The sequence below is a fragment of the Pseudorasbora parva genome, chromosome 9 (genome assembly GCF_024679245.1).
Source record: "Pseudorasbora parva isolate DD20220531a chromosome 9, ASM2467924v1, whole genome shotgun sequence".
Taxonomy (NCBI): Eukaryota; Metazoa; Chordata; class Actinopteri; order Cypriniformes; family Gobionidae; genus Pseudorasbora; species Pseudorasbora parva.
The window spans coordinates 31026323-31053558 of NC_090180.1; the positions used below are offsets into that span (position 1 = coordinate 31026323).

General features: G+C 37.2%; 2 protein-coding genes across 8 annotated transcripts; both read right to left on the reverse strand.

The window, feature by feature from the left end:
• Positions 1-515: 515 nt before the first annotated feature.
• LOC137088864 (gastrula zinc finger protein XlCGF57.1-like) lies at positions 516-27160 on the reverse strand. Of its 5 annotated transcripts, XM_067452220.1 has the most exons (5): positions 27109-27160; positions 25268-25343; positions 24820-24935; positions 7416-7535; positions 516-1858 (listed from the first exon to the last, which is right to left on the reverse strand). In XM_067452220.1, exons 4-5 carry the CDS (start codon positions 7471-7473, stop codon positions 675-677), a joined length of 1242 nt encoding a protein of 413 aa, XP_067308321.1. In that variant the 5' UTR covers positions 7474-7535; positions 24820-24935; positions 25268-25343; positions 27109-27160; the 3' UTR covers positions 516-674. The 5 variants fall into 5 exon arrangements, with proteins under 5 accessions (XP_067308321.1, XP_067308322.1, XP_067308323.1 ...); XM_067452221.1 differs by lacking the exon at positions 25268-25343 and having other exon boundaries at positions 27109-27127; XM_067452222.1 differs by lacking the exons at positions 24820-24935; positions 25268-25343; positions 27109-27160 and adding an exon at positions 8020-8067.
• On the reverse strand, positions 13930-27236 carry LOC137088866 (gastrula zinc finger protein XlCGF52.1-like). Of its 3 annotated transcripts, none has more exons than XM_067452225.1 (4): positions 27109-27236; positions 24820-24935; positions 22926-23009; positions 13930-15316 (listed from the first exon to the last, which is right to left on the reverse strand). In XM_067452225.1, the coding sequence occupies exons 2-4, from the start codon at positions 24875-24877 to the stop codon at positions 14496-14498; spliced, it is 963 nt and encodes a 320-aa protein (XP_067308326.1). In that variant the 5' UTR covers positions 24878-24935; positions 27109-27236; the 3' UTR covers positions 13930-14495. The 3 variants fall into 3 exon arrangements, with proteins under 3 accessions (XP_067308326.1, XP_067308325.1, XP_067308327.1); XM_067452224.1 differs by lacking the exon at positions 27109-27236 and adding an exon at positions 25268-25286; XM_067452226.1 differs by lacking the exon at positions 22926-23009.

Genomic DNA, 27236 nt, shown 5'->3' on the forward strand with positions numbered 1-27236 from the left:
ATGTAGCCTATGCTTGCTAAGTGAACTTCTAGATAGACTGTAATTGATGGAAAAGTTTTAAAGTGCATTAATACCAAAGTAAGGAAGTTCTTCCCAAACTTTGTTTTTATCAGAACATGATGGTGGTGAACACTGTGACCTTTCGGCATCTGTGGAAGACCCTTGTGCCCTACATAGTCTGGACAAAGCCAATGACCGACTTGTATTGGGAAAAAAAACCCACCATGGCCATCTATAAGTCTTCTGTAGAATTTTTTTCTGTTATAAAAAAAGAGTTTAATATATTCATCTTTACATATGCAATTAAGCACATTTTCATGGTTCATTTTTTTCAAAATTTTGTAATAAAGTTCAGCACTGTTTTACTTTTTATGTTTTTTTTTTTTTGTTTTTTTTTAATTCAGTATCCATTTGAAAAACTATGGGTCGATTAATTGGTTATTGGCAACTGCGGTCTAACCTTAAAAGTATGCAAAAAAGTCTTAATGCATAATGTATAAACTGCTAAAAACAAGTTGTTTGAAATATGGATTATGATTTAATATGACTGCTGTTGCCACTTTTACACAAATGCATCATATGCACAATTAATGAAAACAATTAAACTCCACAAAAAACAAAACATTTACTAACTTTAGCAAATTATCCAGCTTTTGTTCAATCTGAATGTCAAATTATTTACTTGTAAGGATATTATTTGCGAGTAATGGATCTGAACATGGGCATTTGCTCAGACAAACCTTCGGGCAACGTTTTTTCTTATGAGTCTGTAGACTATATAATCGTGTGAACTTGCTCCCACATGAAGAGCACTGGTGTGGCTTCTCTCCATGATGAACAACTCTCTCATGTATTTTCAAGGATTCTGACCGAGTGAAACTCTTCCCACATGAAGAGCACTTGTGCGGCTGCTCTCCAGTATGAACTCTCTCATGAATTTTCAAGGATTCTGACTGGGAGAAACTCTTTCCACAGTGTGAGCACTTGTACGGTTTCTCTCCAGTATGAGTTCTCTGGTGTGATTTTAAGGAACCAGATGAAGTGTAGGTCTTCCCACAGTCAGAGCAAACATGAGGCCTCACACCAGTGTGAATACGCTCATGCTGTTTTAAATTGTGCAATCGTGTAAAATACTTTCCACAAAAAGAACAAAAGTGAGGCTTTACACCAGTATGAATATTAAGGTGTGCTCTTAAGCTTGATGCCACAAAAAATGTTTTATCACACTGATCACAGCTGAATGATCTCACTCCAGAGTGACGACGCAGATGAGCAGTGAGAACGCTTTTGGATGTGTAACTCTTTCCACACTGAATGCATGTGAACGGTTTTTCTCCTGTGTGAATTCGCACGTGCACAATGAATTCATCTCTGCGACTGAAACTCTTTCCACATTGAGTGCATATGAAGGGTCTCTCTCCAGTGTGAATTCTCATGTGCACTTTTAGGTGTCCTTTGTGTATGAAACTCTTTCCACACACAGAGCAGGTGTCCAGATTTTCTCCAGTGTGAATTCTCATGTGTTTGTTAAGCTCTGATTTATCTGTATAACTCTTTCCACACTCAAAGCAGGTGACCAGATTTTCTCCAGTGTGAATTCTCATGTGTTTCTTAAGGTCTGATTTATGCACGTAATACATTCCACACTCGGTGCAGGTGAAAAATTCTTCGACTCCAGAGTTTCCAGCTTGTTTCTGTGTGAAATTTTCTTCAGTCTTTGAAATGACTGCATTTCCATCTTCATTTTTGAAATGAGGAGGTCTTTGAAATAGATGCTGTTTGTCTTCATTTTTATATGTCAGTTTTCCATTTTTGCTTGTGAAATGATGCTGTTTATCTTCATTCAGTTCCATCAGGTCTAAAATCAACATATTAAATTCCATTAAAGAAGGACATGAGAAACAAAGCAATTAAGTTTACTCGTATTAGGGCTGCACCCTAATATTTGACTTAACTTTAGTCGACTAGAAGAGGCTTAAATCAACAGATCAACTGGTTAGTCTTCATGAGGACAGATCTCCTAATAATCCCTATATAATGATTGGCTTAATCACTCTGTCTCCTGTCCACCAATCAGCTGGTGTGTGGTGGGCATTCTGGCGCAATATGGCTGCCGTCGCATCATCCAGGTGGGTGCTGCACATTGGTGGTGCTTAAAGGGTTACTTCAGCGATTAGCATATGGCTTTGTAACAGTAGAAACCCTGGAGTATATTCAAATTATTGTGCTTTCCCCCCTCATATATCCCTGAGACAAGAGATTTATGCATTTTATTTCTGGAAAAATTCCTCCTATGTTGCAAATTGACGATTTTTGCATCAAAGGAGGAATGTTTGCCCAAAGGCTAAAGACTACAGCCAGCAGAGGGAGCCATTTACGCATGTTTTGAATCCGCGCATGGGGGATGGGAGATTACACTCAGCTTGCAGGGAGAGCTCAGCTGGCAGCTACAGGCACTCATTTAAACGGAGCTATGGTGCGCAATGTAAGTCTTTTAACTTCTCAAATTAATTTCTATGAAAGTTAAGCTTGTAAAGGCATGAACTGAAACGCGCAAGACTGAACTCGCGCTGTGAATGAATGCCGCGAGTGTAGTCGCGATTACCTCAGCTCTCATCACTGGTGCAGTTAGTGCTCAGTGCTCTGATACTCGCGCGGCGACTCACTCATTATATTGAATAGACACGTTCAGTTTTTAATTGTAGTGTCTTCTCTAACTCAGTCACACTAATCAAGTTGGTGGCGTTGGGAATGGCACAGGGCAGCGAAGCATTCTTGAAATTGTAGTCTTTCATCCCCATGGGACAAATATACATTTTCTGTCTTTTCTCAGTCTAGAAGACACCAAATTCAAAAATAATTTCACATTTCTACTGCATTTATGACCCAGTTTAAACACAGATTCATCTTCCCAGCGCTGAAGTACCCCTTTAAGGAGATTCCCCCTTCTATATGTAAAGCGCTTTGAGTGCCTAGAAAAGTGCTATATAAATGTAACAAATTATTATTATTATAGATTGTTAATGGCAGGTATTAAAGGGTTAGTTCACCCAAAAATGAAATTTGTCATTAATGACTCACCCTAATGTCATAAAACATATCAAAAATGTATTTTTTTTATATAGACCTTATGTAGCCCCGCCACTTTTCAGTGCTGCGCTCGTTGTATTTTTGTCTTTCAGTTTGTATTAACACAGCACTAAGTTTTTTGGAATTTGAAATCTGGAATTTGTTATGACATTGCTTCAAAAATGTACAATGCTCATAATAACTTCCGTTATCGCCACAGTAAGTAAATTCACTTCACCAGCTAATTACTCTTCAACAGCATATGTCCTGCAAAAAAATCCTAATCCTAAAGATGGCTGCGCACTTGTGTCTCTGGCGCATAAAGCCTAGTTCAGACTGCACGATTTTCAAACTCGTCGGGTCACTGCTCTATTCACACTGCATGACTATCTGGGGTATCATTCAGTCACTGCTGTGTTCACACTGCACGATGGTTTGACAACAGAGGAGTTCACACTGCATGACTGAACAAGAGGAAGAATCGCCGACAACTCTCTATCTCTTTTCGGTGCGCAAACTACGTTTCCCAACTACACGTACGATGTGACGAGTAAACAACGCGAGATCACACGTGCGTCAGACCGGAGTTCTCGCGCGAGACTTTGAATTGTTATTTAAAATGATAAACTGCACAACGTTTGCTTCAAATTGTGTGCGCGCTGATTTGTGGAGAAAAAGAAAAAAGATTATGGCGGAAGAAATTGTTGGAGAGACAGAGGGAGCCAGGATTGTGTTCTGCAAAGACAGTTCGAGGTAAATAAACAATTTTGTAATGTGCTGCTGCTGTGGCTGGATGTGCAAATGTTTGGCCTTTGTTTCTGTTTGATAGAATTGTAAATATATCTATTAAAATACTGATATCTGCTCTATAACTCCTCCCTGAACCTCCCACTGCCCTGTATCTCACTCTTTCATTGGCTGTCGGTCATCGCCGATGTAATTTTCAGTCAGAACTAGGGCTGGACGATATGGCCAAAATTCATATCACGATATTTTTCTTAATTTCGGTCGATACGATATAATTCCGATATCGATATGAATTATATAAAAGCTTTAGAAAAAACTACTAAGAACTGCCACAAAGGATGTCTGTACCTACAAACTTCTGAAAAATGTATTTGCCAAGTCTATGAATAGTCCTCCTATAAAACTATATAATTTTTTAGAAATAAAACCAGTACAAATAAATTAATGTTCACCTTTTATTTGTATTTAGCCTTTATATGAAAAAGAAATATGAAATCAACATCAAATAAACATAAGACTCTCACTTTATTAATATTAATATCTTTAAGTTTAAACTATAATATAGGCTGATTATATTATTCTTAATATAGATTAAACAAAAGTGCTTCAGCCAGGATTCAGCCTGACTCAGAATATAGCGGATGGATCTGCTTCAGATGGTGGATCTGCTTCACAGCGTACAGTGCTCCTATGCCGCAGACGCAGTTTATTGAGCATTTTCTTTCAAGTTTTAAATTTCAGTGAAGAATTTTCATAGCGCTCTATTTTCCATTTATGCAAAACTATAGCATATATTTAATGCTGCAGTTATTTAATTAAAAATGCAGTAAAAAACGTAATACAGTGGAATATTATTCTGATCTACATCATCTGTTCACTACGTGAATATATAGTAGTGTCATTTATTTCTGTGATCAAAGCTGAATTTATCATCATTACTCCAGTCTTCAGTGTCACTCATCATTCTCATATTAGGATTTGATGCTCAACAAACATTTATGATTATTATCAGTGTTGAAAACAGTTTTGTTGCTCATGGTGCTCCTTCATTTCTTTCATATATTGTCGCATTCGTCTGACTGTCGTCGTCACTTTTCAGCTCATAACGATTGTTTTCCTTCAGCTGCAGCTCCAGCGCGACAGTAAGTTTCTACGAATCCGCTTTTGGACTTTCTGTGAGAGCGCCCTCCTCATATTTAGATACGAATAAAATGACAGGTCATGCATAGATTATTTTTTGTCTCTGAAATTAAATCTTGATGTATTCACGTTGGTTTCTATGTATACACTTACCCGTGACCTCAAGAAGCGCGCAATCAACCGAGGTTAGAGAAAGCGGTCTATAGCGTCCCTGTTAATTTGCCCGCCCTCGCTCCAGGTAATGCCGTTTCGAATCCCGCTCGGAGCGGGTCGACTAGGACCGGTGAGACCCAGTAAATGTGCGGGGGATGAAAATACACTTTATTAAAAGTGCGGGGGACACGCCGAACCACTTCCACCCCACTGAATTAACGTTAGTCTTTCTTCTCTTATCAACTATTTATTTCTCCTTACTTGTGGAAGTTCGTTCAGTCACATTTGTGTTGCGGTCAGGGAAACTCTTTTTGTAGCTAAAACTTGCCGTGTTGGATCAATCAGCCTACTACTGCTGAGCACTGACTGTGTTTCTGTGGTGTACGTCATTGCGCAAGTAGCCAATCATGTTCTGCTCTTTCTGACGGCTGCTCCCTGAACTTCAGTCAGTGAGGAATGCTGTAATGTATTTATCGAAATATCGAAAATGTGTTTAAAAATCATATCACCGTTATTGAAAAAAATTATATCGCGATATATATTGATATTGAATTATTGTCCAGCCCTAGTCAGAACGCTGTTCACACAGCAGGAGTTTCAATCCGCCGACAGGTCCAGATATTTAGCATGCCAAATATCTCACTGGCGTCGGCGACTCGTCGGCGATTCTCTCTGATCGCGTCTTTGATTATTCACACTGCGTGATTGTCACTCGCGGGCACGAGCACCGATTTGCCTGTGATCTCGGGCATTTGTCGGCGATTTCGCAAAACCTGTTGGCGACTCAAAATCGGGGCAAAAATCGGGCAGTGTGAACTAGGCTTAAGTAATAAATAAGAAAACTGGTTGCCCCAGAACACCCACCACACACCAGCTGATTGGTGAAGAGGAGACAGAGTGATGAAGCCAATCAGCTAGGATGCTGGGGTTACGGGGTCATGCCAGGGATGATGGGATTTTTAATGACCACTGAGTCAGGACCTCAGTTTAACGTCTCATCCGAAGGACAGTGCTTTTTACAGTACAGTGTCTCTATCACTATACTGGAGTGTTAGGACACACGCAGACCACAGGTTTAGCCCCCCCCCCCCCCCCCCCCCCCCCCCCCCCCAGCTGGCCACACTAACACCTCCACCAGCAGCAAACTGTTTTTTTCAGTTGGTCTCCCAATCTGGTACTAACTAGGCTCAGCCCTGCTTAGCTTCAGTGGGAAAACAAGGGAGTTTGACAAGTGATCTGAATCATGAATTGATACACTGATTCATAATGCTTCGATGCTTCAGAAAGCTGTTTTGAAATTGGCCCATCACTATATAAGTCGTAAATTTAGGTTTTTTGGTGTACATCTTAGTTGCTTCATAAAATGATTGTAAAACCACTGTAGTGAGATGGGTTTTGTAACAATGTCTTTAGTACCTTTTATGGGTCTTGAGAGAGGAAATGACATTGGTGTCAATTACGGCCTTTCTGAGCCATCAGATTGCAATATTTACATATAAATATAATCAATTATATATAATATTTACTAGCCAATGGCGATTATTATTGCAAAGGTGTGCTTAGAAGGTTGCCTCCCCCCTACAAACTACATCCCTATATAGAAAGATTGAAATGTCTACTTTTAAATGAACCAATTCAAATATAAAACAAACACTCTCTGATTATATAACCCATATGAAATGTGTATTTCTCTCTAAAGGTGCGTCCACTATAGGCTACACAGTGGAGATGATGAGTCAGCAATCGTTGGAAAGCCACGCCAATATTTGCTCGCATGTAATTTCTTTGTTTATCCAAAGACTTTTTGTGCATTGCCTTTACTGTCTTCCTTTTTTTGCATTGTTTAAAAAACCCCGACATGCTTTTGCTCTTCCTAGGGATGCACGCATGTGAGCAGATCCTGTAGCAAAAGGGGTGGTTAGCCATGGTAGCGAGATAGTGACAAGCCAATAATTTGCTAATGAAAATAATGAGCTGTGTTTATTGCAGATTAAACAGTAGTCATTCGATTTTTATACTCTTTTTCAGAGTACTTACATTTTAATTATGTATTAACATATTAAGAAATTTTAAACAAATTTGGACAAAAGTGTTTTAGATCATTCTTACCTACCCTACCATTAATAAACAATTAAAGTGTCTCCGTGGCATTTTTTCATACATATAGGCTACTAGGCCACTAAAACAATCTTTAGTTAGGGGCAGCCCTTATCTAGATTTAGACGTGTTATATGTCAGTTTTCATCTTAATGTCCCTTATCAATCATTAAAGAGAATTATTAAAGAGAATGAAGGACAACACCCACCTATTTGTTCTTCTGCATCTTCATCTTTTATTCTGCTGGTTTCTTCCTCAAACTCCATCTTTACCACAGTATGTCAGTAGTTTCTCCTGGAGTAATTTCTCCTGATCGCTGCAGCTTCTCCTGTGGGAAGATGTGAATATTCCCAGCTTTTTAAATCTCAAGAACGGCTTTGGGAGAGACCTCTCAATTATCCAGCTTAAATTGTTTTGCCCACAGTTTAGAAGTTCGGTAAAGCTCCACAACATTCACATTTTTTATTTTATTTTTTAAACACCAATTTCTAGCTATTTTTTATGTTTATATTTACATTTAATTTACACGAATTAAAAACTGTTTACCAAGATTCATTACATAAGATGAAAACAACTCATAATGTTCACAAATTGTAATGTGAAAAAAACTGTTTACGTTTCACGAGCGTGATGTAACGTTATGGCTACAACAGTCGGTTCATTTCGATTCATTTCTGAGTGATTCACTAAATTAACTGACTCGTTTAGTTGTTTGGATTTATATTTCTCCTGAGCGATAAAATGAACGTACTTACAGTCTTAAAAGGCTGATTTAGAGCAGAATGAACGTACCCACTTCTCATGTTTATTACCTTCCTTCATTCCCTCGCTCACTTCTCTTCTCCTAGACTCGGGTGTGTCATTGCTTTGGTAAAACAAGCGCCCTCTAAAGGCGCTCACATCTCTATTACATTCATATGTTAAACGCAACACAACCAAGATAAAATATGTTTTCTTATTTGAGATTAGGCCTATACAAGCAATCTCCGCAAATGTTGATTTGTGGTAAACATAAGTCAAATAGGCTGCTAATGAGTTTGCATTGGACTCAACTGTTGTGATACTGATGTTGTTTAATTTAAATTTTGACTTCATTTTAAAGTAAGGTGGTTTTAGTATTATTAATTTGAAAGATATTAAGAGATATGAAGATTTACCTTAGGCAACATAACTTGAGCTAGCTTGCAATTATAAAGGAACTCAATTTCCCCGCTGCCATTTTTTAAAAAGTTGCCAGCAACCTTCAGTTTTTAATCATTTTCACAAGTTTCATTGCCCCTGGAATATTTTGTTGTATTAATATCTCAACATGCAATATCAACAGGAAATACAGAATCTCAGCTTTTAAACAAAAACCTGTTTTATAGCATTCCTTTTTTTACCATCGCTTGAATGTGGGCAAATTTTATAAAAAAAAATTTAAAAAAAGCAACATTGAGCAAAAAGCTGAGAAAATCACGTTTTTGTCAAAGACTACATCCAGATACAGTTTTTTTATTTATTTATTGTTTTATTTTATTTTTAAAGAGGGTCTCTTTATTTTGATATATTGCCTGTTCAGATATTCATAACAAAAATATTCTATGGGCTATTACATTTTTGTGAAAATGGTCAAAACCCTGGCTGGTGGCTTTTCTTTTTTTTTTACACTGGCGGTGAAAGATTTGTAATGTAAGAAGATGAGAACTGAGAAAGCTAAAAATAAGTACTAAATAAGTACACAAAATAATGTTTTTTTTAAAGAACCATCCATCATATGACCCTTTTAAGAACAATGTGGATTTACTTTTAAATTAAACATATTTAGATACAAGTTTACCATGTGCAGGATGATGCATCAGCCAATGTTTTATTATAGGAAATAAATAGAAACATTTGCTCAATTAGTTGTTATATTATAGCACAAAACATCAAATAAGTTACTCACCCACACACAGCCAGATAAACTTTTACATAAGTTATAAATTACTTTTGACATAATTTGTATTAACATTTACATATTGATATATACAAAGTGTCATTAATGTGAAATACTAAATCAACAATACTATTAAAATGTTATTTTGCCAGTGATAAACATGACAGACAAAGCAGAATCCCAGGACAAAAGATCTTTCAGATCATCTGAAAGGTAAAATTATTATTTTACTTATATGTACAGGCATATTTTCATATCCATCCATATTCATATCTACATATTTAACTGCCCATATTTTAATAGAAAATGTTATCATAGCAACACTATGAATTCAATTTAACGCTCAAATAACCCCAAAAATCCCTCCCAATTGTGCAGTTTTTGTCATTTGTCATTTGAAAGGTCTCACAGAGTTAAAAGCATAATTGTATTCTACTTTAACAAAACTTCAAGCTTAGAGACCGTTACTGATTTTTATAAACGTTTTATTGATAAACTTTTTAGAAAGTAGAGCTGTATTCTCCAATCCAAGAATTTCAGTTGATTTTCAGCATAAGTGTGGTCTTGGAGATCATAGCAAATCCAAATGCACACACATAAAAATGGTCTAACTCTGGGTCTATGGTCTAAATGACAAACTCAAACCTTGAGCAAATGTAATGGTGATTTGTCTCTGATAATTTACATGGACCTTGTGATACTGGATTCGATGTATTTCTCTTTTCACACCATTCTTTGTAAACCCTAAATGGTTGTGCGTGAAAATCCCAGGATCTGAGCAGATTGTGAAATACTCAGACTGGCCCATCTGGCACCAACAACCATGCCACGCTCAAAATTGCTTAAATCACCTTTCTTACCCATTCTGACATTTCAGTTCAGGAGATTGTCTTGACCAGGACCACACCCCTAAATGCATTGAAGCAACTGCCATGTGATTGGTTGATTAGATAATTGCATTAATGAGGACTTGAATAGGTGTTCCTAATTATCCTTTAGGTCAGTGTATGTATGTATGTATGTATTATATATATATATATATATATATATATATATATATATATATATATATATATATATATATATATATATATATATATATATATATATATATATATATATATATATATATATATATATATATATATATACACACAAATGTATTATTTGAATTGTACACACAATTCAAATAACTTTGGGGAAAAATGGGGCAATTTGTATTGGACTCTGGTGCCCACATAAACATAAATTGAGCAAAAACATAAAACAAAATACAAACAAACAATACACCAAAAAACAACAACAACAACAACAACAAAAAACATACTAACCTACTTATTTAAAAGTCTAATCAATGTTGGTACAAAAGATTTCTTAAAACTATTTTTGCACAGTATGGGAGGCCGTTTCAGCATAAAAACGTTCCAGCGTTACTCGTCGTAATTATATTTTTACTAGTAACAATTCAATTAAAGAGCTCTATAATTTAATTTGTACAAGTAACAATTACAATAATAGAGCTCTATAATTAAATTTTTACTAGTAACAATTATGATTGTAGAGCTCTCTAATTGTATTATTACTAGTAACAATTATGATTATAGAGCTCTCTAATTCAATTGTTACTAGTAACAATTCCAATTAGAGAGCTCTACAATTCATTTATTACTAGTCATATGTCTCCATTGACTTCCATTCATTTTTAATTATAGAGCTCTGTAATTCAATTGTTACTAGTAACAATTACGATTGTAGAGCTCTCTAATTGAATTGTTACTAGTAACAATTGAATTACAGAGCTCTTCAAATGATTTATTACTAGTAAAAATACACATTAAGGATATGTGTAATTGCAGAGCTCTATAATTGAATTACAGAGCTCTATAATTGTAATTGTTACTAGTAAGAATTCAATTAGAGAGCTCTACAATTGTAATTGTTACTAGTAACAATTCAGTAAGAGAGCTCTATAATCCCAATTGTTACTAGTAACAATTGAATTACAGAGCTCTATAATTAAAAATGAATGGAAGTCAATGGAGACATATGACTAGTAATAAATGAATTGTAGAGCTCTCTAATTGGAATTGTTACTAGTAACAATTGAATTAGAGAGCTCTATAATCATAATTGTTACTAGTAATAATACAATTAGAGAGCTCTACAATCATAATTGTTACTAGTAAAAATTGAATTATAGAGCTCTATAATTGAATTGTTACTAGTAAAAATATAATTACGAGTAAGGCTAGAACGTTTTTATGCTGAAACGGCCTCCCATAGCACAGGCATCCTGTATCTTTTGCTAGAAGGCAGCAACTCATATTCTGAACTTAAAATGCGAAGAATCAGATACAATCTTGGTAGCTACACTGATGACCGGCTGCTTAAATGAATACTCCAATGATTGGTATTCCCCATTTCCCATCATGCTCATTGCCATCTTTAGAAGAGCAAGTTTAGATTTGAGCTTGGGCACATTACCCCCGTCTTACTCTCTCTGCATTGGTTGTCGTTGTGATTTAGATTGAGATTTTAAGATTCAACTTTTTGTTTTTAAGACTTTAAATGGGCTGGCACCTTCATATCTTTCTGGGCTGGTGACTATTAACATATCATCAAATCAAAAGCTGCAGAAGGTAGCGTTTAAAAAGAAAGGGAGGCCAGGTTTTTGCCATAGTTGGCCCCAAACTGTGGGACAGATATTAGATTAAAATCTATCTAGAGAATTCTTATTTGAAGTGATTTTATAACTTTTTTTGTACAGCACAATAGTCAGCTACTGTTATTGTATTGTGCTATATAAATTAACTAACTAATGTGGGATGATCAGAAGAAGAAGAAGGGCTTTCCACAGACTAAGGAAAATGACATGCCAAAAAAAGCTGAAAGGGGAACCATCAGATGGATAAGGAAAGATTGCCTTCTTTTTGTAGGTGGATCGACACAAGGCAGGTGGTCATGTGTTCCTCAAGGCAAAAGGCATATGGAGGACACACTGTCAACAGGAGAGTGATCATGGAGGGCCATTCCCATTCCTGAGCTTGTACTCCAGTACAAGTACATAGGAGTGGCTACTATAATGTGCTACATAAGACACAAAAATGGTACAAGAAGTTGTTTCAGGACATTTCAATTGTTAATGCATTCATCCTGCATGAAGAGCAAGTTAGTTCAAGAGTTTGATGCCACTGACACAAAAGATTCTCAGAAAAGCTCATGAAGGTGCATCTTGATGCAGCCCAACTGGACAACTTAAAATCAGCCTTCACAAATGTCCATTCCTGCATATAGGGACAAAACGACAGCACTCAGGGACGATAAGGAGTGAGCTGCCACAATAAAACACCAGTTTCCAGCACAAAGTGTGGCACTTTGCTTTGTGCCTAGCAGGAATTGTCTCCAGGACTGGCACACAATCACAAAAGGAAGGCCAGAAAGCCTGTGTTTTTGCTGTAGCTTTTATAGGTTTTATACGGAGCCTGGGACGTCACCTATAGGAGAAAAAACACACAAAAAATCCGTGCCAACGGTTTTGCAATCCGTTCCCTCAGTTTATAAATCATGATCACGAATTCCCTCGGTTAAACAAACCAGACCCACAAATTTTCAATCCGTGCGCTCAGATTTTGCAAACGGTAACCTCGGTTTTTAAATCCGTTACCAAAAATTCATAATCTGTGCACACGCTTTCACTATCCGTATGCACAGGTTTGTAAAAACTGTACTCACGGATTTGTACCCCGCCTCCAATCTTGGAGCAACAGTGCGATTCATATATAGGCTATTGTAAATAAATCTTTATTTTACTAAATGGAGATAACAATCCCATGTTTAACACTTAAAATATGAAGAGTTTAATACTTCAGACCTAGGTCAAAGTATAATGTTGAATTAGTCCAAATCTGTCCATCCTACAGGAATAAATGTGAGATTGAGGTGGATGGAAGTTGAGAGAGAGAGAGAGAGAGAGAGAGAGAGAGAGAGAGAGAGAGAGAGAGAGAGAGAGAGAGAGAGAGAGAGAGAGAGAGAGAGAGAGAGAGAGAGAGAGAGAGAGAGAGAGAGAGAGAGAGAGAGAGAGAGAGAGAGAGAGAGAGAGAGAGAATACACAAAGTCAGTAATAATACACAATGCACAATAATAATAAAGTGCTAAGATTATTACAATTAAACAAGATTTTGACGCACAAAATTCTTATTAAATCCTTGTATTCCAGAGAATCACTGCAGTTAATATAATTTGATGACTAATACACAATAAAACAATAAGATTCGTTAACACCTGGGAGTTTTCTGTTCTTAAATGAATCCGTGAGTATAGTTTTTACAAACCCGTGCGTATGGATTATGAATTTGTGGGAACGGATTTAAAAACCGAGGGTACGGTTTGCAAAATCTGAGCGCACGGATAGAAAATTTGTGGGTATGGTTTGTTAAACCGAGGGAACAGTTTAAGAATTTGTGATCACGGTTTATAAACTGATGGAACGGATTGCAAAACCGTTTTGCACAGACTGTTTTTTTTCTCCTATAGGTGACGTCCCGGGCTTCGTAATTTTGAAAAAAAAAAAAAAAAAAAAAAAGATGCTCTGATGCTAGTATACATAATACTTTATAAACGAGTGCTTCATGAATCTCACTCTTCATTTTTTAATAAATAATTGTTGTTCTTTAGTTATTATTATAACGCTATATATATATATTATATATATATATATATATATATATATATATATATATATATATATATATATATATATATATATATATATATATAACTTACAATTTATGAGTCATTGTGGTGTTTGTGCGTAAATAGTTATAAACGCATGCATTGATTTTATCAGTGGGAGTTTAATTGAACACTAAGTAAAATCTTAATGCAAACATGATTGTGTCTGTGTCTTTTTATATGACTAATGAATTAATTGAATTAGAAGTATTTTGTGATTATTTTTGTTTTTTTAATGAATTTATTAAATGCCAGCACAGTGCGACAACAACCATAAAGAAATGAGCCTTCACAATGGCAATTTATCTGTTCAATGAAATACCTTTTGCCAGCAGACTCTCCTCGGTTTGATTCCCCAGTGGTTCAAGGTTTGTCTGCTACATTTCAACATTTCTGGCTCGTTGTGACAACTAACCTATGCCACTCCCACAACGGGAACACAATTTTCCACGAAACGCATCCTGCTCTGTCTAAAATATAAACACTTACAATGGGCTTACCATAGTGAATTAGGGTGAGACAAAACACATTTTAGAAGAAGAATTGATGTGTATTGACAAAAAAAGTTACATAGTTCATCTTTAATCTGAATGTCAAAGTATTTAAATGTGAGTGATGGGTCTGAACATGGACATCGGCTCATTGAGGCAACTTTGGGCAATGCTTTTTCTTATGAGTCTGTAGATGAGATATTTGGTTAAAACTCTTCCCACATGAAGAGCACTGGTGTGGCTTCTCTCCAGTATGAACTCTCTCATGATCTTTCAAGGACTTCGAGTAGGAGAAACTCTTTCCACAGTGTGAGCACTCATACGGTTTCTCTCCCGTATGCATTCTCTGGTGTGATTTTAAGGCACTGGACGTAGTGTAGGTCTTCCCACATTCAAAGCACATATGAGGTCTCTCACCAGTATGCACACGCTCATGCTGTTTTAAAGAGTGCAATTCTGAGAAACTCTTTCCGCAAAAAGAACAAATGTGTGGCTTCACATCTGTATGAATTTTAAGGTGTGCTCTTAAGCTTGATGCCAAAACAAATGTTTTATCACACTGATCACAGCTGAAAGACTTCACTCCAGTATGAGAATTAAGATGACTGTTGAGAACACTTTTGCGCTTGAAACTCTTTTCACATTGAGTACATGTGAATGGTCTTTCTCCAGTATGAACTCTCATGTGCTCATTTAGGTGTCTTTTATGTATGAAACTCTTTTCACACTGGGTGCATGTAAACAGATTTTCTCCTGTGTGAATTCTCATGTGTCGCTTAAGGTCTGATTTATGCATGTAACATTTTTCACACTCTTTGCAGGTGAAAAATCCTTTGATTCCAGATTTTCTGTCTTGTTTTTGTGTGACGTTCTCTTCAGCCTTTGGAACGACCGCATTTCCATCTTCATCTTTGAAATCGTGAGGTTTTTGAATAAGATGTAGTTTGTCTTCATTCACTTCCATCGAGTCTAAAATTAACATAAATGCCCACAATTTAAAATAAAGGAAATCATTATTTCATTTTAAAATAAAATGAAAAAATAAAAAAATAGCAGTTTTAAAAGTATTTAGTCTTAAATTATCCTCAGCAGTCATTAAAGGGAATTAAATCAGCACTAGGTAACTTTTCAACCTTCATAATATATTTTTAAGACTCTTGTGATGATACATCGACTTACAATAGGTTGAATGACACGTCTGCCATAGCTTGATGGGGTCTGTATCGTTTTTAATCGTACTTTTAAACTTCGGGTTTCGGGTAGTAACCCGGGAACAAAAAGAACTACAAAATTCGACTGCTTTACAGCATATACGTCACTTCCACCACCACCCACACTTCCTTAAATTCGGACGTGCGAGCCCAACTTTGTTCGTCGGATAATATAGTCATTTCCGAAGCAGCACATACAAATAAGAAAGAAAAGGTTTTGTTGAAGGAAAGCAATAAGAGGAAACGAAAAAGTGATGGGATTAAAGGCAGGACGAGGATCAACATTGGACCAGCGTTTGCTCGTTGGCGTGAGCTGAAGGAGGCGTGCCCGACCGATGCTGTCATGCTTGTTACGGTGAGCTACCACTCAAACATTGAATTGAAGTATCATAGATTCTGTAAAACGGTAACCAATAGACTACTATAATGACGCTGGCTTTTAAACGTGAGCATCGTGATTATTTGGCGTTTGAAAAAAATAAAACCCATGAAATGATATTAATATGACATGCTGAAACATATGTCACTGACTGTACCTGGGATGAAGACATTTCACACGCGCCACCAGAAGAACACCTGCATGTGAACTCCTCCTGCAGTGCTCAGGGGAACTGTTAGTGCTGCACCAACCCGCTTTTAGGGCTGCAGCTATCGATTCTTTTTGTAATCGATTAATCTACAACTTAATCGATCGATTAATCGGATAATAATTACTTTTTCTTTATTAAAGAGCAATAAGAGACAATAAGACAGGTATCTTAAAATTAACATCGAATTTGTTTTCTTTTTAGAAAAATTAAGTTTTATTGCTGAAATTGCATATATTAATAACTGTGAAACTAAACAATTTTAATGCATACAATTGCCATATTATATTAAATAAAAATCTATTTCAAATTACTTTAAAAAGGTAAACATAGTTCAATCTAAAACTAAACCTACAACCAATAAATCTAAATAGTAGTAATATAAATAACAATAATGCCAATATAAATAATATAAATATTCTATAAATTCTATATAATATAAATATTCTAATATTCTATAAATATTCTATAAATAATATAAATAACTAAACATTGTATATGTTGTGCAACTTAACTTTCATGTTTCAGCTTCAGCTCAGGCATGACATAAGCATTTACTATCTTATTTACTCCTTTACTGAAGCAAAACATATTGGACAGGTTAACTTGGAACAAGAGATGCGCGGATCAGCTCTATCGTCACCGAATCAGCTGTTAGAAGCAAACCATCCACCCGCGCCCGGCAGTCACAACTTCAAATCCTCCGTGTTAAGCGCGATGCTATCGTCACATATTAGCTACACTGAAGAAGGTTGCTAAACAAAACAAAAAAACTTATTTGGCAAAATTACATTTACATAAACCAGGGTCGACAACCTATACATCACACGGAGGAATAACCGCTAGAACGTGATCAAACGCGAGATATGTTTAATTCAGTTAAAGTACATCACGCATGCTGATCTTTTGAGCTAATCATTCATCATTGTAACACAGCTTGTTTTAAGTTAGTAGCTATAAATATGATTTAAGTGTGATATTTAAATTACACAAATCAATGAAAGCACGCAGCTCTGAGCTCTGAAAGCACGAGCGCTGCTCATCACACACACACACACGCGCGCGCGTTACAGCTTGTTCTGATGTATGTTGCGCCTAGTATTGAGAACATCTAATGGTGCATTTCGAAGATATTATCAAGTAGGATATATAAAGTCTCATTAAAGATTCCACACACATCACAATGACGGTGATATGCAAAGCTGCAAACTCCATCGAGTTCATGTGTTTGGAGTTGCTCGAATCTCCTCAGCTGACGCATGAACTGCCGCAAATGAAACTTAAATGTTCAGCGTCGCATCCTGAAGCTCAACACACGGTTTTCTTCATTTAAAAACAGCGATATTAAAAGATATTACCAGTGCTGTTGCCCGCCCGCTCTCTCTCTCGCATTGCGGTCTTTGATCTCGACATGAGCTGAAAACGAAAGTTAAAGAGCGACACGCATTCACTGCGTTTTAGCGTGATATGAGAGTTCCGAGTCTTTATTAAAATCAGCATATTAATGATTTCTCTCATCCACCTGCAATGTTTGGGATGTTTATGCACCTGAACCGCGGATATAACCGCAATCCGCTCATACTCCGAGTCCTTACACAAAAAATGTCTTTCTGCAATATCTGTGTGTAGTTAAATGGACTAAGCGAAGCGTCGAGGCAGATGATTTTGCCTCGAGGATTTTTTTGATTCGATTAACTCGAGTTACTCGATGAATCGTTTCAGCCCTACCCGCTTTTATGAAGTTATTTGGCCCACCCCGCACCACTGTATATATTTTAACAACCCGCCCCGGACCCGCGACCATTAAATAGACATACGGGGTCTGCGGGTTATGAGACGACCCGCGCATCACTAGTTCAAGGCTATCAGGGTTGTCATGTCAACAAATGCATGTGCGATGGCATCCCCTGTTGTAGGATGACAGAGCTTACGGCAGTAGTTGAGGACATTATTTTTTCCCAACTGTAGGAGGACCCCGAGAGCAAAAGTTGCCAAGTGCTGCTTTAAGGGACACTTCTCAGGTTATGACTATAACCATGTTTCCCTCTATCCAGAAGAGGATAGAGACACTGTGACTTGGATTTATGCCGTGGGAAAATCATAAACACACTCCATTTTCATTGGCTGGCAAAAGTCTGTGACATCATTAGTAGAGCACCAGGAAGTAATACCCTCGATCTTTACACCTGGAATGCCCATAATACACATCAAATTTTTTTGTCTAAAGGAGACAATTAGACAGGTCCAATGGCCTGGCAATGAGATGCAGTGCCTCATTGCCCTTCTCAGGGAACCACGGTTACAGTCGTAACCGGAAACATTCCCTTTCGAAGTGGAACTTAATGCTGTCTTGAATTGATGCCAAGGGGAAAACATTCCCACTCAGTCTTGCCACCTCACTAGGTGAGAATATGCATAAGCATATTGTATGCATAGCATACATTGACATCAATTAATTTAGTCGGAGTCAAAGCATCAACCTAGGGCGCATCCATAAAAAGAGTTACATAGACCAGTGTTTTCAGTGTTATAAGAAAAAATAAATCCAAGCAGCAGCACAAATAAATACTATTGAGCAAAGATACTAATAAAATAATGCTTTTTGTGTTTTTCAGGTAGCTCTAACATTAGTTTTTAGGTACATAAAAAACTAAAAAAGTTATCAAATGTAAAATAACTGCAAATTTAACTGTTTAAATTAAAGATTAATCCTTATTAAACTTACAAAAGCTGAGTTATGTCCTTATCTTTTGTTTGACATTAAACACAGCAGTAAAGGCTTACTGCCCCTTTAAAGGGTCATGAAACCCCAAAACACTTTTTTTTAAATGTAAACAGAAATGTATAGGTTGCACATCATTTAAAATACTAAGGGTACTCATTAATGTTATTCATATGTGAAAAAAGTTATTTTTGCACTGTTCAGAGCGATTTCTGTCTTCCGGTTTGAAAAGCTGAGTCGGAGCAACGTCACAAATACTGACGTCAGCGTGTGCTTTTCGGCCCAAGTATAGGCTGCTGGGGACATGCTGACGTCGACCGCTCCGAGCGATTCTGAATATATATTCATGACATAAAGTTCATTCAGTCCAATCACTGCACTGTAGTATGCATACAAGATCATTTAGTTAATATTAGGGCCGGGACTTTAACACGTTAATTAAGATTAATTAATTACGTGACTTTAACGCGTTAATTAATTACGCAAAAAAAAAAAAAAATTACCACACTTATTTTTGCACCGCGGAACGTTTTTCAATGAATGAGTTTCGACGGACCAATTATACTGGAACACCAACTAGCGCTCCGGAGTCACGACAACAACAAACCATGTGAACATGAAGGAAGCTATGGAACGAAGTAGCTGATGAGACTGCTTTGCTTGGCCCCGTGGATGGGAAATTTTGTTTTAAAAAACGAAAGAATGGAAGCGTCGTCAAGAGCATGGTTGTGAGCAAGCTATACAACAAGGAATTTGCGTATCACCGCAGCACATCGAGCCTCAAATATCACAAATATGCTTTTGCTAAACTTCATGACCCTTTAAGACCTAATGTACGGATATGCGTCATCTTTCTCGACTGTATAAAGTTCTCAAGGCATATACAGACTATGTCTGCTTGGATACTCATCAAGATGTTGATGTTGACATACTTTTTGTGTGATTTTGTCTGTTCAAGGGCAAGACTTGAAAGATAACTCAATATTTGCGCGCTGTGAGACGTTCACAGAGTTCTGTCTTGTCTTCTGGCACTACACGTCACCTGTATTCATATTCGAAGATACAACAGCACTCACATGCATTGATCAAAGTTTACTAAGAGAGACCGTTTTGCCCACGTTTTTCTTTTATCATTATCGCTGTTGTAATGTATCACTGAGGAGACAACACATAAATCCATCGACAGAAACATACATAAAGCATTATTTTCAAGTTACAACCCATATTAAAGATGCGTCATCAGATGTGAGATGAACCTCGGCGCGAGTGCGTACCGGCACGTTTTACGCGGCACCCCTGCTCTATTCAGACGGCACCTTAGGGTGCACTGACACTGACAGACCATCCAGTGGTAACTATCTTCCATAAATATAGAAGATATTCCATCTTCTATGTCTTAAGTTCATAGCAAGGGAATTCCTGGTCAATACAACATTCCTCCCTCCCTTGCCGGTTATTCTAACCCTGAAAGCAGAACTCTAAGAAATGAAACGGCTTAGCTACGACAGCCTCTTTCCACTTGACACAGCTCTTAGTGAATGACCATGGCCATAACCACTTCCTCCGGGGAATGTAAAAAGAATTGCCCCACATACTCCATTCACACTGAATCAACCCTAAGGGGGTACCTCCAAAGCAACTATCCACAGGAGAGTGTACAATTTACCTTTCTTTACTAACATAGGGGAAATATAGCTCAACCCTGGGAAAAAAAGATACTTCAGGGTTTCAGAATGGAGCAAGAGAGATAGAGACATCCAACCTTTGCCCATAGCAACTGAACCATGCCACTGTCACTTTTGGGGGCAGGATATTCTCAGACGTGTGCCTATCCTTACCTAAAATGAAGTATCTTTGCTGAAATTGCACCGACACACACAAAATCGCAATCAATAACTGCTCAGCGTGCATCCGAGATAAATGACAGACAGTGGTTTCCGTTTCCAATTTTGCCAAAAACTTGCTCTAATCCTGTGCTAAATTGCCATGGTTGCTCTTCACAGGAGGAGCTATGAAGATCATATAGGGTCTGAACATCAAGGACCTCTACAATCTATCAATCTGGCCCTGGACCTAGGCCTCAGAGGAGCATACTGAACCACAGCATTGCGCGAGACTTGATAAGATAGCAGAACGCAATCTATTTATTAATTTTTTTCCCATGAAGGTCAATGAAGGAAGACCTCTATTTTCTAGGCCAGATGAAGAATGAGGGAAGGGGGGGTGCTACCCTCAAAATGCTAGGGTGGGACAGATCTCCTGGAAGCTGCTGACTGATGTTGCAGGTTTATTCGTATACTCATGAATTCCACCAAAAGATATTTCTTTTTGTATTACTGGGAGTTTCGTTTTGGGTTCATTCTGCTGGCGCGTCAGGTTAGTGCAGTGTGTGCGAGTGAAGTCATCAGACCGCGCAAGGCTAACCTCAGTCAGAACAATGCTGGATTTGACTGAGGTGAGTTCAAGTCAGGTTTCTCCGATAAAAAAACGGATATATAAGTTGTTATTTTCACTTATTTGTTGACATATCACCGTGTAAGAGTGTCTATGATGATGAGTGAATCTTGTAGTAGTCTTAATGAACTACGAGCCGCGATATTGTGTTTTTTATATGTTAAATGCAGTTCAGTAGCTGTTGCAGTGCATGGTGAGCTAGCTGTTCTGCAGGCCATTAACATTGTATAAACGTGATGCTATTTTTTTAGATGCTAACCTGATGTCACGCAACACTCACTGTCATATTGTTTATGACCGCAGGTATGTTTTTTTTGTGTTTGTGCATATTTGTTTGAGATGACTCAATGAATATATGTGTAGTTTATACAATGGAATTAATGTATGACTCAGGGTGCGTTCACACTTGTCATGTTTGGTTCGATTAAAACGAACCCTGGTGCGGTTGCTCGGTTAGTGCGGTTCATTTGAACATATGTGAACGCTGCCATCCGAACCCTGGTGCGCACCAAACAAGCGGACCGAGACCGCTAAAAAGATGGGTCTCGGTCCGCTTCCAAACAAACTCTGGTGCAGTTCGATTGATATATGAACGCAACACGGACCAAAGACATGCAAACGGACCAAAAACCGGACGTAATGTCACAAGATGCCACGCATAATGCAGCTGATTTGACGATGCGGAAAGATCGGTGTATCCAAAATGAGTAACTTTAACGTTAGAGGGCAAACGTGGAGCAACGAAGTTCCTAATCAATATTTGGTCAGACGAGCATGTTTCGAAAATGCTAGAAAAATCACACAAAAAGCATACCTGGCTCTTCTCAAAGTTCCTGTGTTGCCCATTATTAGCAGGTAGCCTACAGACGACAGAACGGCCGTCTCTTTTCTGCACAACGGAGGAAATCCTGCTGCTGTTTTGAATGTTTTGAACATTTTATGAGCTCTTCATGAGTTCTCAGCGGGTAAAAATAATGCCACATGTACACGCATAAAATGATCGTGTTTAATCCAGCACACAGCGTTGTTTTGAACATTTCATGAGCTCTTCATGAGTTCTCTGGTAAAAAATAATACCATATGTGTTACACGCATAAAATGATCGCATTTAATCCAGCACACAGCGTTGTTTTTGAATGTTTTGAACATTTCATGAGCTCTTCATGAGTTCTCTGGTAAAAAATAATGCCATATGTACACGCATAAATGCCCGCGCGTGTAATCCGCACACAGCATTGTTTTGCATGTTCGGTAAACGAGCTCCTACGTCATATAAGCCGACCAATCAGGTTGTGACCGTCTCCCTGTGCCTTTGGTTCGGTAACTTTAGGTTCGCTGTTAAAAATGCCCGTGTGAACGCTAAGCGGACCAGGACTATTATGTTTTGTTTTTGTTTTTTGGTCCGGACCAAACGAACCAAACGAACCAAACTACAAGTGTGAACTAAGAGGAATTTACAATGTGTTTTTCTATTAGGAATATGTGATATTTTCTGTGTATTTGTTTTGATTACAAATGTATGTAGTTTTCCTGAATGAAAAGAGGTTAAATGTGATTCATGTGAATACAGGCATAGCAATGCTGGATTTGACTGAGATACTAACCTGATGTCACGCAACACTCATTGTCATATTGTTTATGACTGCAGATAATAAACTGCATTGTGACAGCCGGTGCCTCTGTGTCTACTGGAGAACAACCCAGAACACAACGCAGAAAGACAAGACGGGTTACACTGAGACTCAAAGGATCTGAGATTAAAGAATTAAGGAGAAAAAAATTATTTTTATCCTCACCACCGATGCATCTCAGTGGCAGCTATGCTTGCTGCGATAGTCGGTGTTACCAGTGTTCAGCCGTAACACCGGTTACATCACGCGGCACCGCCCACCAGCCCACACGTTTTGATATTATTTATTTTTTATATAATAATAAAAACCATTTAGTTCAGTTAGAGAACAGACTAGGGATGTCACACTACCAAAATTCCAGTGGTCGGAATCAAAATTTTGCATTTGTTCAATTAAAAACTGAATACATCCGATCAATAAAAAAAGAAATGCATCTTCTCATTTTAGCACGATCCGAACGACAGTCACAGCACAGAACAGAAGCAGGAGTCACATTTCACCTCACTTCATCCATTTCACCTCAAACTGACAAGACGATGGTGAAAGATTTGGTTTCAAAGTGAAATGTAAAAGTGCCTTTAAGCAATTTTTTCATTAAGAATAATATAGTTCTGCTGATTACTGTTTTCAGCCAGTGAAATTGGAGTGTGTTCACACAAGCTTCAGACACTGGTCACGCTAGGGATGGCTCGATACCACAATTTTGGCTTCGGTAAGGTACCACAATCTAATACCGAAGTACCGATATTAAATCGATACCACAAGGTCTGATATTAGCGCGGGTATATTGCACGCGAATGAGAACAATTATGCAAGTTTTGAGTTTATAAAGTGGGAAATTACCACAAATGTTTATTAGTAAATTAATCAGCAAAGATTATCACATCAAATCAGTCATTTGAAAACTTTCTTGTGAGAAATAATTTCAGCAAAAATCTCTCAAAATTAGCAAATTGCTTCTGGTTTCAAAAGACATCGCACTACACTAAAGCAATCTGCATAATCCGATTCAAGATTTCACGCTGGTCTCGGGATGGATAACGGAAATCATTTGAACACGCAAGAGATTTTATAGCATTTCGTAATAACAGTTACAGGACAGATGAGCTCATACGACACACACACACACACACACACACACACGCCTGTCACTTAGTCACGCTCGCACATTACACATTAAGTTTCCTTAAACAGTCAAATACACAGAATTATGTACAAATGTCCGTCTTTAGTGAGTATTCACATAAACACAGGCGGTTGTGTCTAACGCGAATGTAAATAGTGCAATAGTACGCGTGCAAATATAATGAGATCTAAATGTCATTGGTTGAAACGAACGCTGGAGATTGTGATATTCGATCTTATGTTAGGCTATGTGTGTGCGTTGATCAGTGTAAAAAGAAAATAAATGTCTAAATGAGATGGTTTGAATGATTCACTGACCTGTCGATCTCTTAAGAAGTCTTAAAGTCAGGATAGTGACAGATGCTTCTTGGCTAGGTTTGATGGTTCTTCATCAGTTTTATAAGCAAAGTCATTACAAATGTCACTTCTACTCCTCTCTTTATTAATTCGTTTTGGGCATCTTGAGTGAGATTCAACTGCTTTATCCATTTTGTTCGTCTATGTTGTTGTCACATTTGCCGGTTGTTTCGGGTCAGTTTGGGTAGAGCGCTGCCATCTAGCGGTGAACTTCGGAACAGCAGCATATACCGAAATGTGCCAAATCATGATATCGTACCGTCTTAAATAAAATATATACCGGTATTTTTCCAGTACCGGTATACCGCGCATCCCTAGGTCACGCTGATGACTTTCCCAATAATATCAATCCAAGACAGTGTTGAGTTCATATGGGAACACTAACCTCTTTGTTCCACTGCATCTTCATTTCTCATTCTGCAGGGTTCTTCCTCAAGCTCCATCTTTACAATATGTCAGTTGTTTCTCCTGGAGTAATCCCTACTAGTAATTCTTCTTCACCTGTAGGAAGATGGAAAATGGGGTTATGCAAAACAAACTTCCATATTCTTTAAAACAGGTTGCATCATTACTAATTCAGCTCTTGTGTAGGGCTTTGTTAAATATAAAGCCATTTTACTCAAGATGATTTCAAAGGAGCAACCAAAGATGAGCATAACCAATGTCCAGGGACTAGGAATGCTCATTTCGTTAAATTTCCCAAACGTCAACTGCCAATCATTATCCGATTATTAACTGTTAATTGATAAGACTATAATATAGAATTGGAATTAAATAAAAATACAATTGACAAGTGCCTGTGACCTGTTAAAAATACTTTTGTTTTATTTTACCGTGCAAACAGCAGCATACAGAACAGCTCAACAACAGAACCTGGATTACCATTAGCAGATTTTCACACACCTCCAGCTTTACTGACAACAGAGAAAAACAGAATAAAATTATAAATAAAAAGCATAAAATAAATAGGTCTTCACTCAATATTTTCACTTAAATGACCAAATTAAGATGTCAACGAAAATCCACTGAATCCGTTTGAAACTTTAAAGAACCGGAAAAGTTGTTTTATGTCAAATAAAAATAGCATGCTTACCTCAATTCACACCTTGAATGTTTTTTTTTTAAGGTGCCCTAAAATGAAAATTTTTATGAACCTTGCTATAATGAAATAATAAGAGTTCAGTACATGGACATCACATACTTTGAGTCTCAAACACCATTGCCTCCTACTTCTTAAGTAAATCTCATGCATGAAAAACACCATGGGAAAAAAAGTGATTCTCAACATAACGCCACTAGTGACGCAAACGCTGGGGATCATTAATATTTATGCCCCCAATATTTGCAAATGTCCGAACATGTTCATTGTTACTCTCATGGACACAAATGTCATGTTCCAGACTGTGCAGGGGACGTGAGGACTTTTCATAACCTTCCCACAGATACATTTTTTTAATATTCATGGTTGATGTTTATTATAATCGGATACCACAAGAATTTAATTCAAAATCGTTCGTTTGTTCGGCTCATTTCAAGCAAAGCTTCGCTCAGCGTCTAAAACTGAAGAAAGGGGCAAGTATATTACTGAAAGCAGTAAGTAGTGATTTATCTCCTTATTAACTGTTTAAACAATTTCAATTAAATAGAACGTTTCTTAGAGAGACAAACCTGAACGCATTTTACGAAATTTATGTCATTAATGACTCACCCTAATGTTCTGTACACACTGTAAGACCTCTGTTTATCTTCGGAACACAGTTTAAGATGTTTATATTTAGTCCGAGAGCTTTTCTGTTCCTTCAATGAAAGTGTATGCACACTCTATACTGTCCATATCCAGAATGGTAAAAAAAAAACACCATCAAAGTAGCATTTTAATAAGAATGCATATAAAAAATGCTGAATCGAATAAATCAAATTTGTCTGAATTTGCAAAAACTGTGATTCGAATCGAATCGGCCTACCCAAAGATGACTATGAAAATATGACTAATCAGAGATTTGACACACCTTATTGAAGAGAACATTATTGATTATTATGGTTTTCAGACCAAAAGAAGACCTTCCAAATTAAGTTGTAATTAGACAAAGATACAGGTATCCTGCATAAGATCAAATATATATATATATATATATATATATATATATATATATATATATATATATATATATATATATATATATATATATATATATATATATATATTTCTATGAAAGTCTATGAATGAGAGGACAAATGCATCAATTCATTCTGAATGAGAGGACACGCATTGTTTGCTTGCATTGTTGGCTTCACTGACTGAAGGTGTGGCTGTTGTTGCTCCTTAGCAGATCATCACAACCACTCTCAATTATCCAACGTTAAGTGGTTTGCCCCCCAAAAAAACTATTCAACTCCTCTAGCTGATTTATATGGTGCTAAACATTATATATTCATCATTAAAAACTCAATTTACCAGGTTGAATGTGTTTGTTCCATAAAATGAAAACAATCCATAATCTTAAAAACAGGTGTAATATGAGTGTCAGCAAGAGCTTACGTTTTTAACGCACGTAATGTAAAAGTTACAACATCAATCGGTTTATTGAGTGATTCACTAAATGAACTGAATCGTTTATTTGTTTGGATTTTGATTTTTCCTGATAAGTGATCAAATGAAATGTAGCCTACTCACAAGTCTGAAGAAAAACAGCATATTTAGAGCAGAATGAACGGCGGTGTTCCACTTCTCATGTTATCACCTCCCCTCGCTCACTTCTCTTCTCTTCTTCTTCTCTTAGACTCGGTGTGTCATTGCTTCAG

What these genes read in the sequence shown, in the direction of transcription:
- LOC137088866 (XM_067452225.1), bottom strand. Translation starts at nt 24,877, where the DNA reads ATGGAGCTTGAGGAAGAACCCTGCAGAATGAGAAATGAAGATGCAGTG. An exon ending in AGATGCAGTGGAACAAAGAG is followed by an intron (nt 23,010 to 24,819) that starts GTTAGTGTTCCC and finishes GTTGTTCTCCAG; the next exon opens with TAGACACAGAGGCACCGGCT. An exon ending in TGAGTGTTGCGTGACATCAG is followed by an intron (nt 15,317 to 22,925) that starts GTTAGTATCTCA and finishes TGTTAATTTTAG; the next exon opens with ACTCGATGGAAGTGAATGAA.
- LOC137088864 (XM_067452220.1), bottom strand. Translation starts at nt 7,473, where the DNA reads ATGGAGTTTGAGGAAGAAACCAGCAGAATAAAAGATGAAGATGCAGAA. An exon ending in AGATGCAGAAGAACAAATAG is followed by an intron (nt 1,859 to 7,415) that starts GTGGGTGTTGTC and finishes TGTTGATTTTAG; the next exon opens with ACCTGATGGAACTGAATGAA.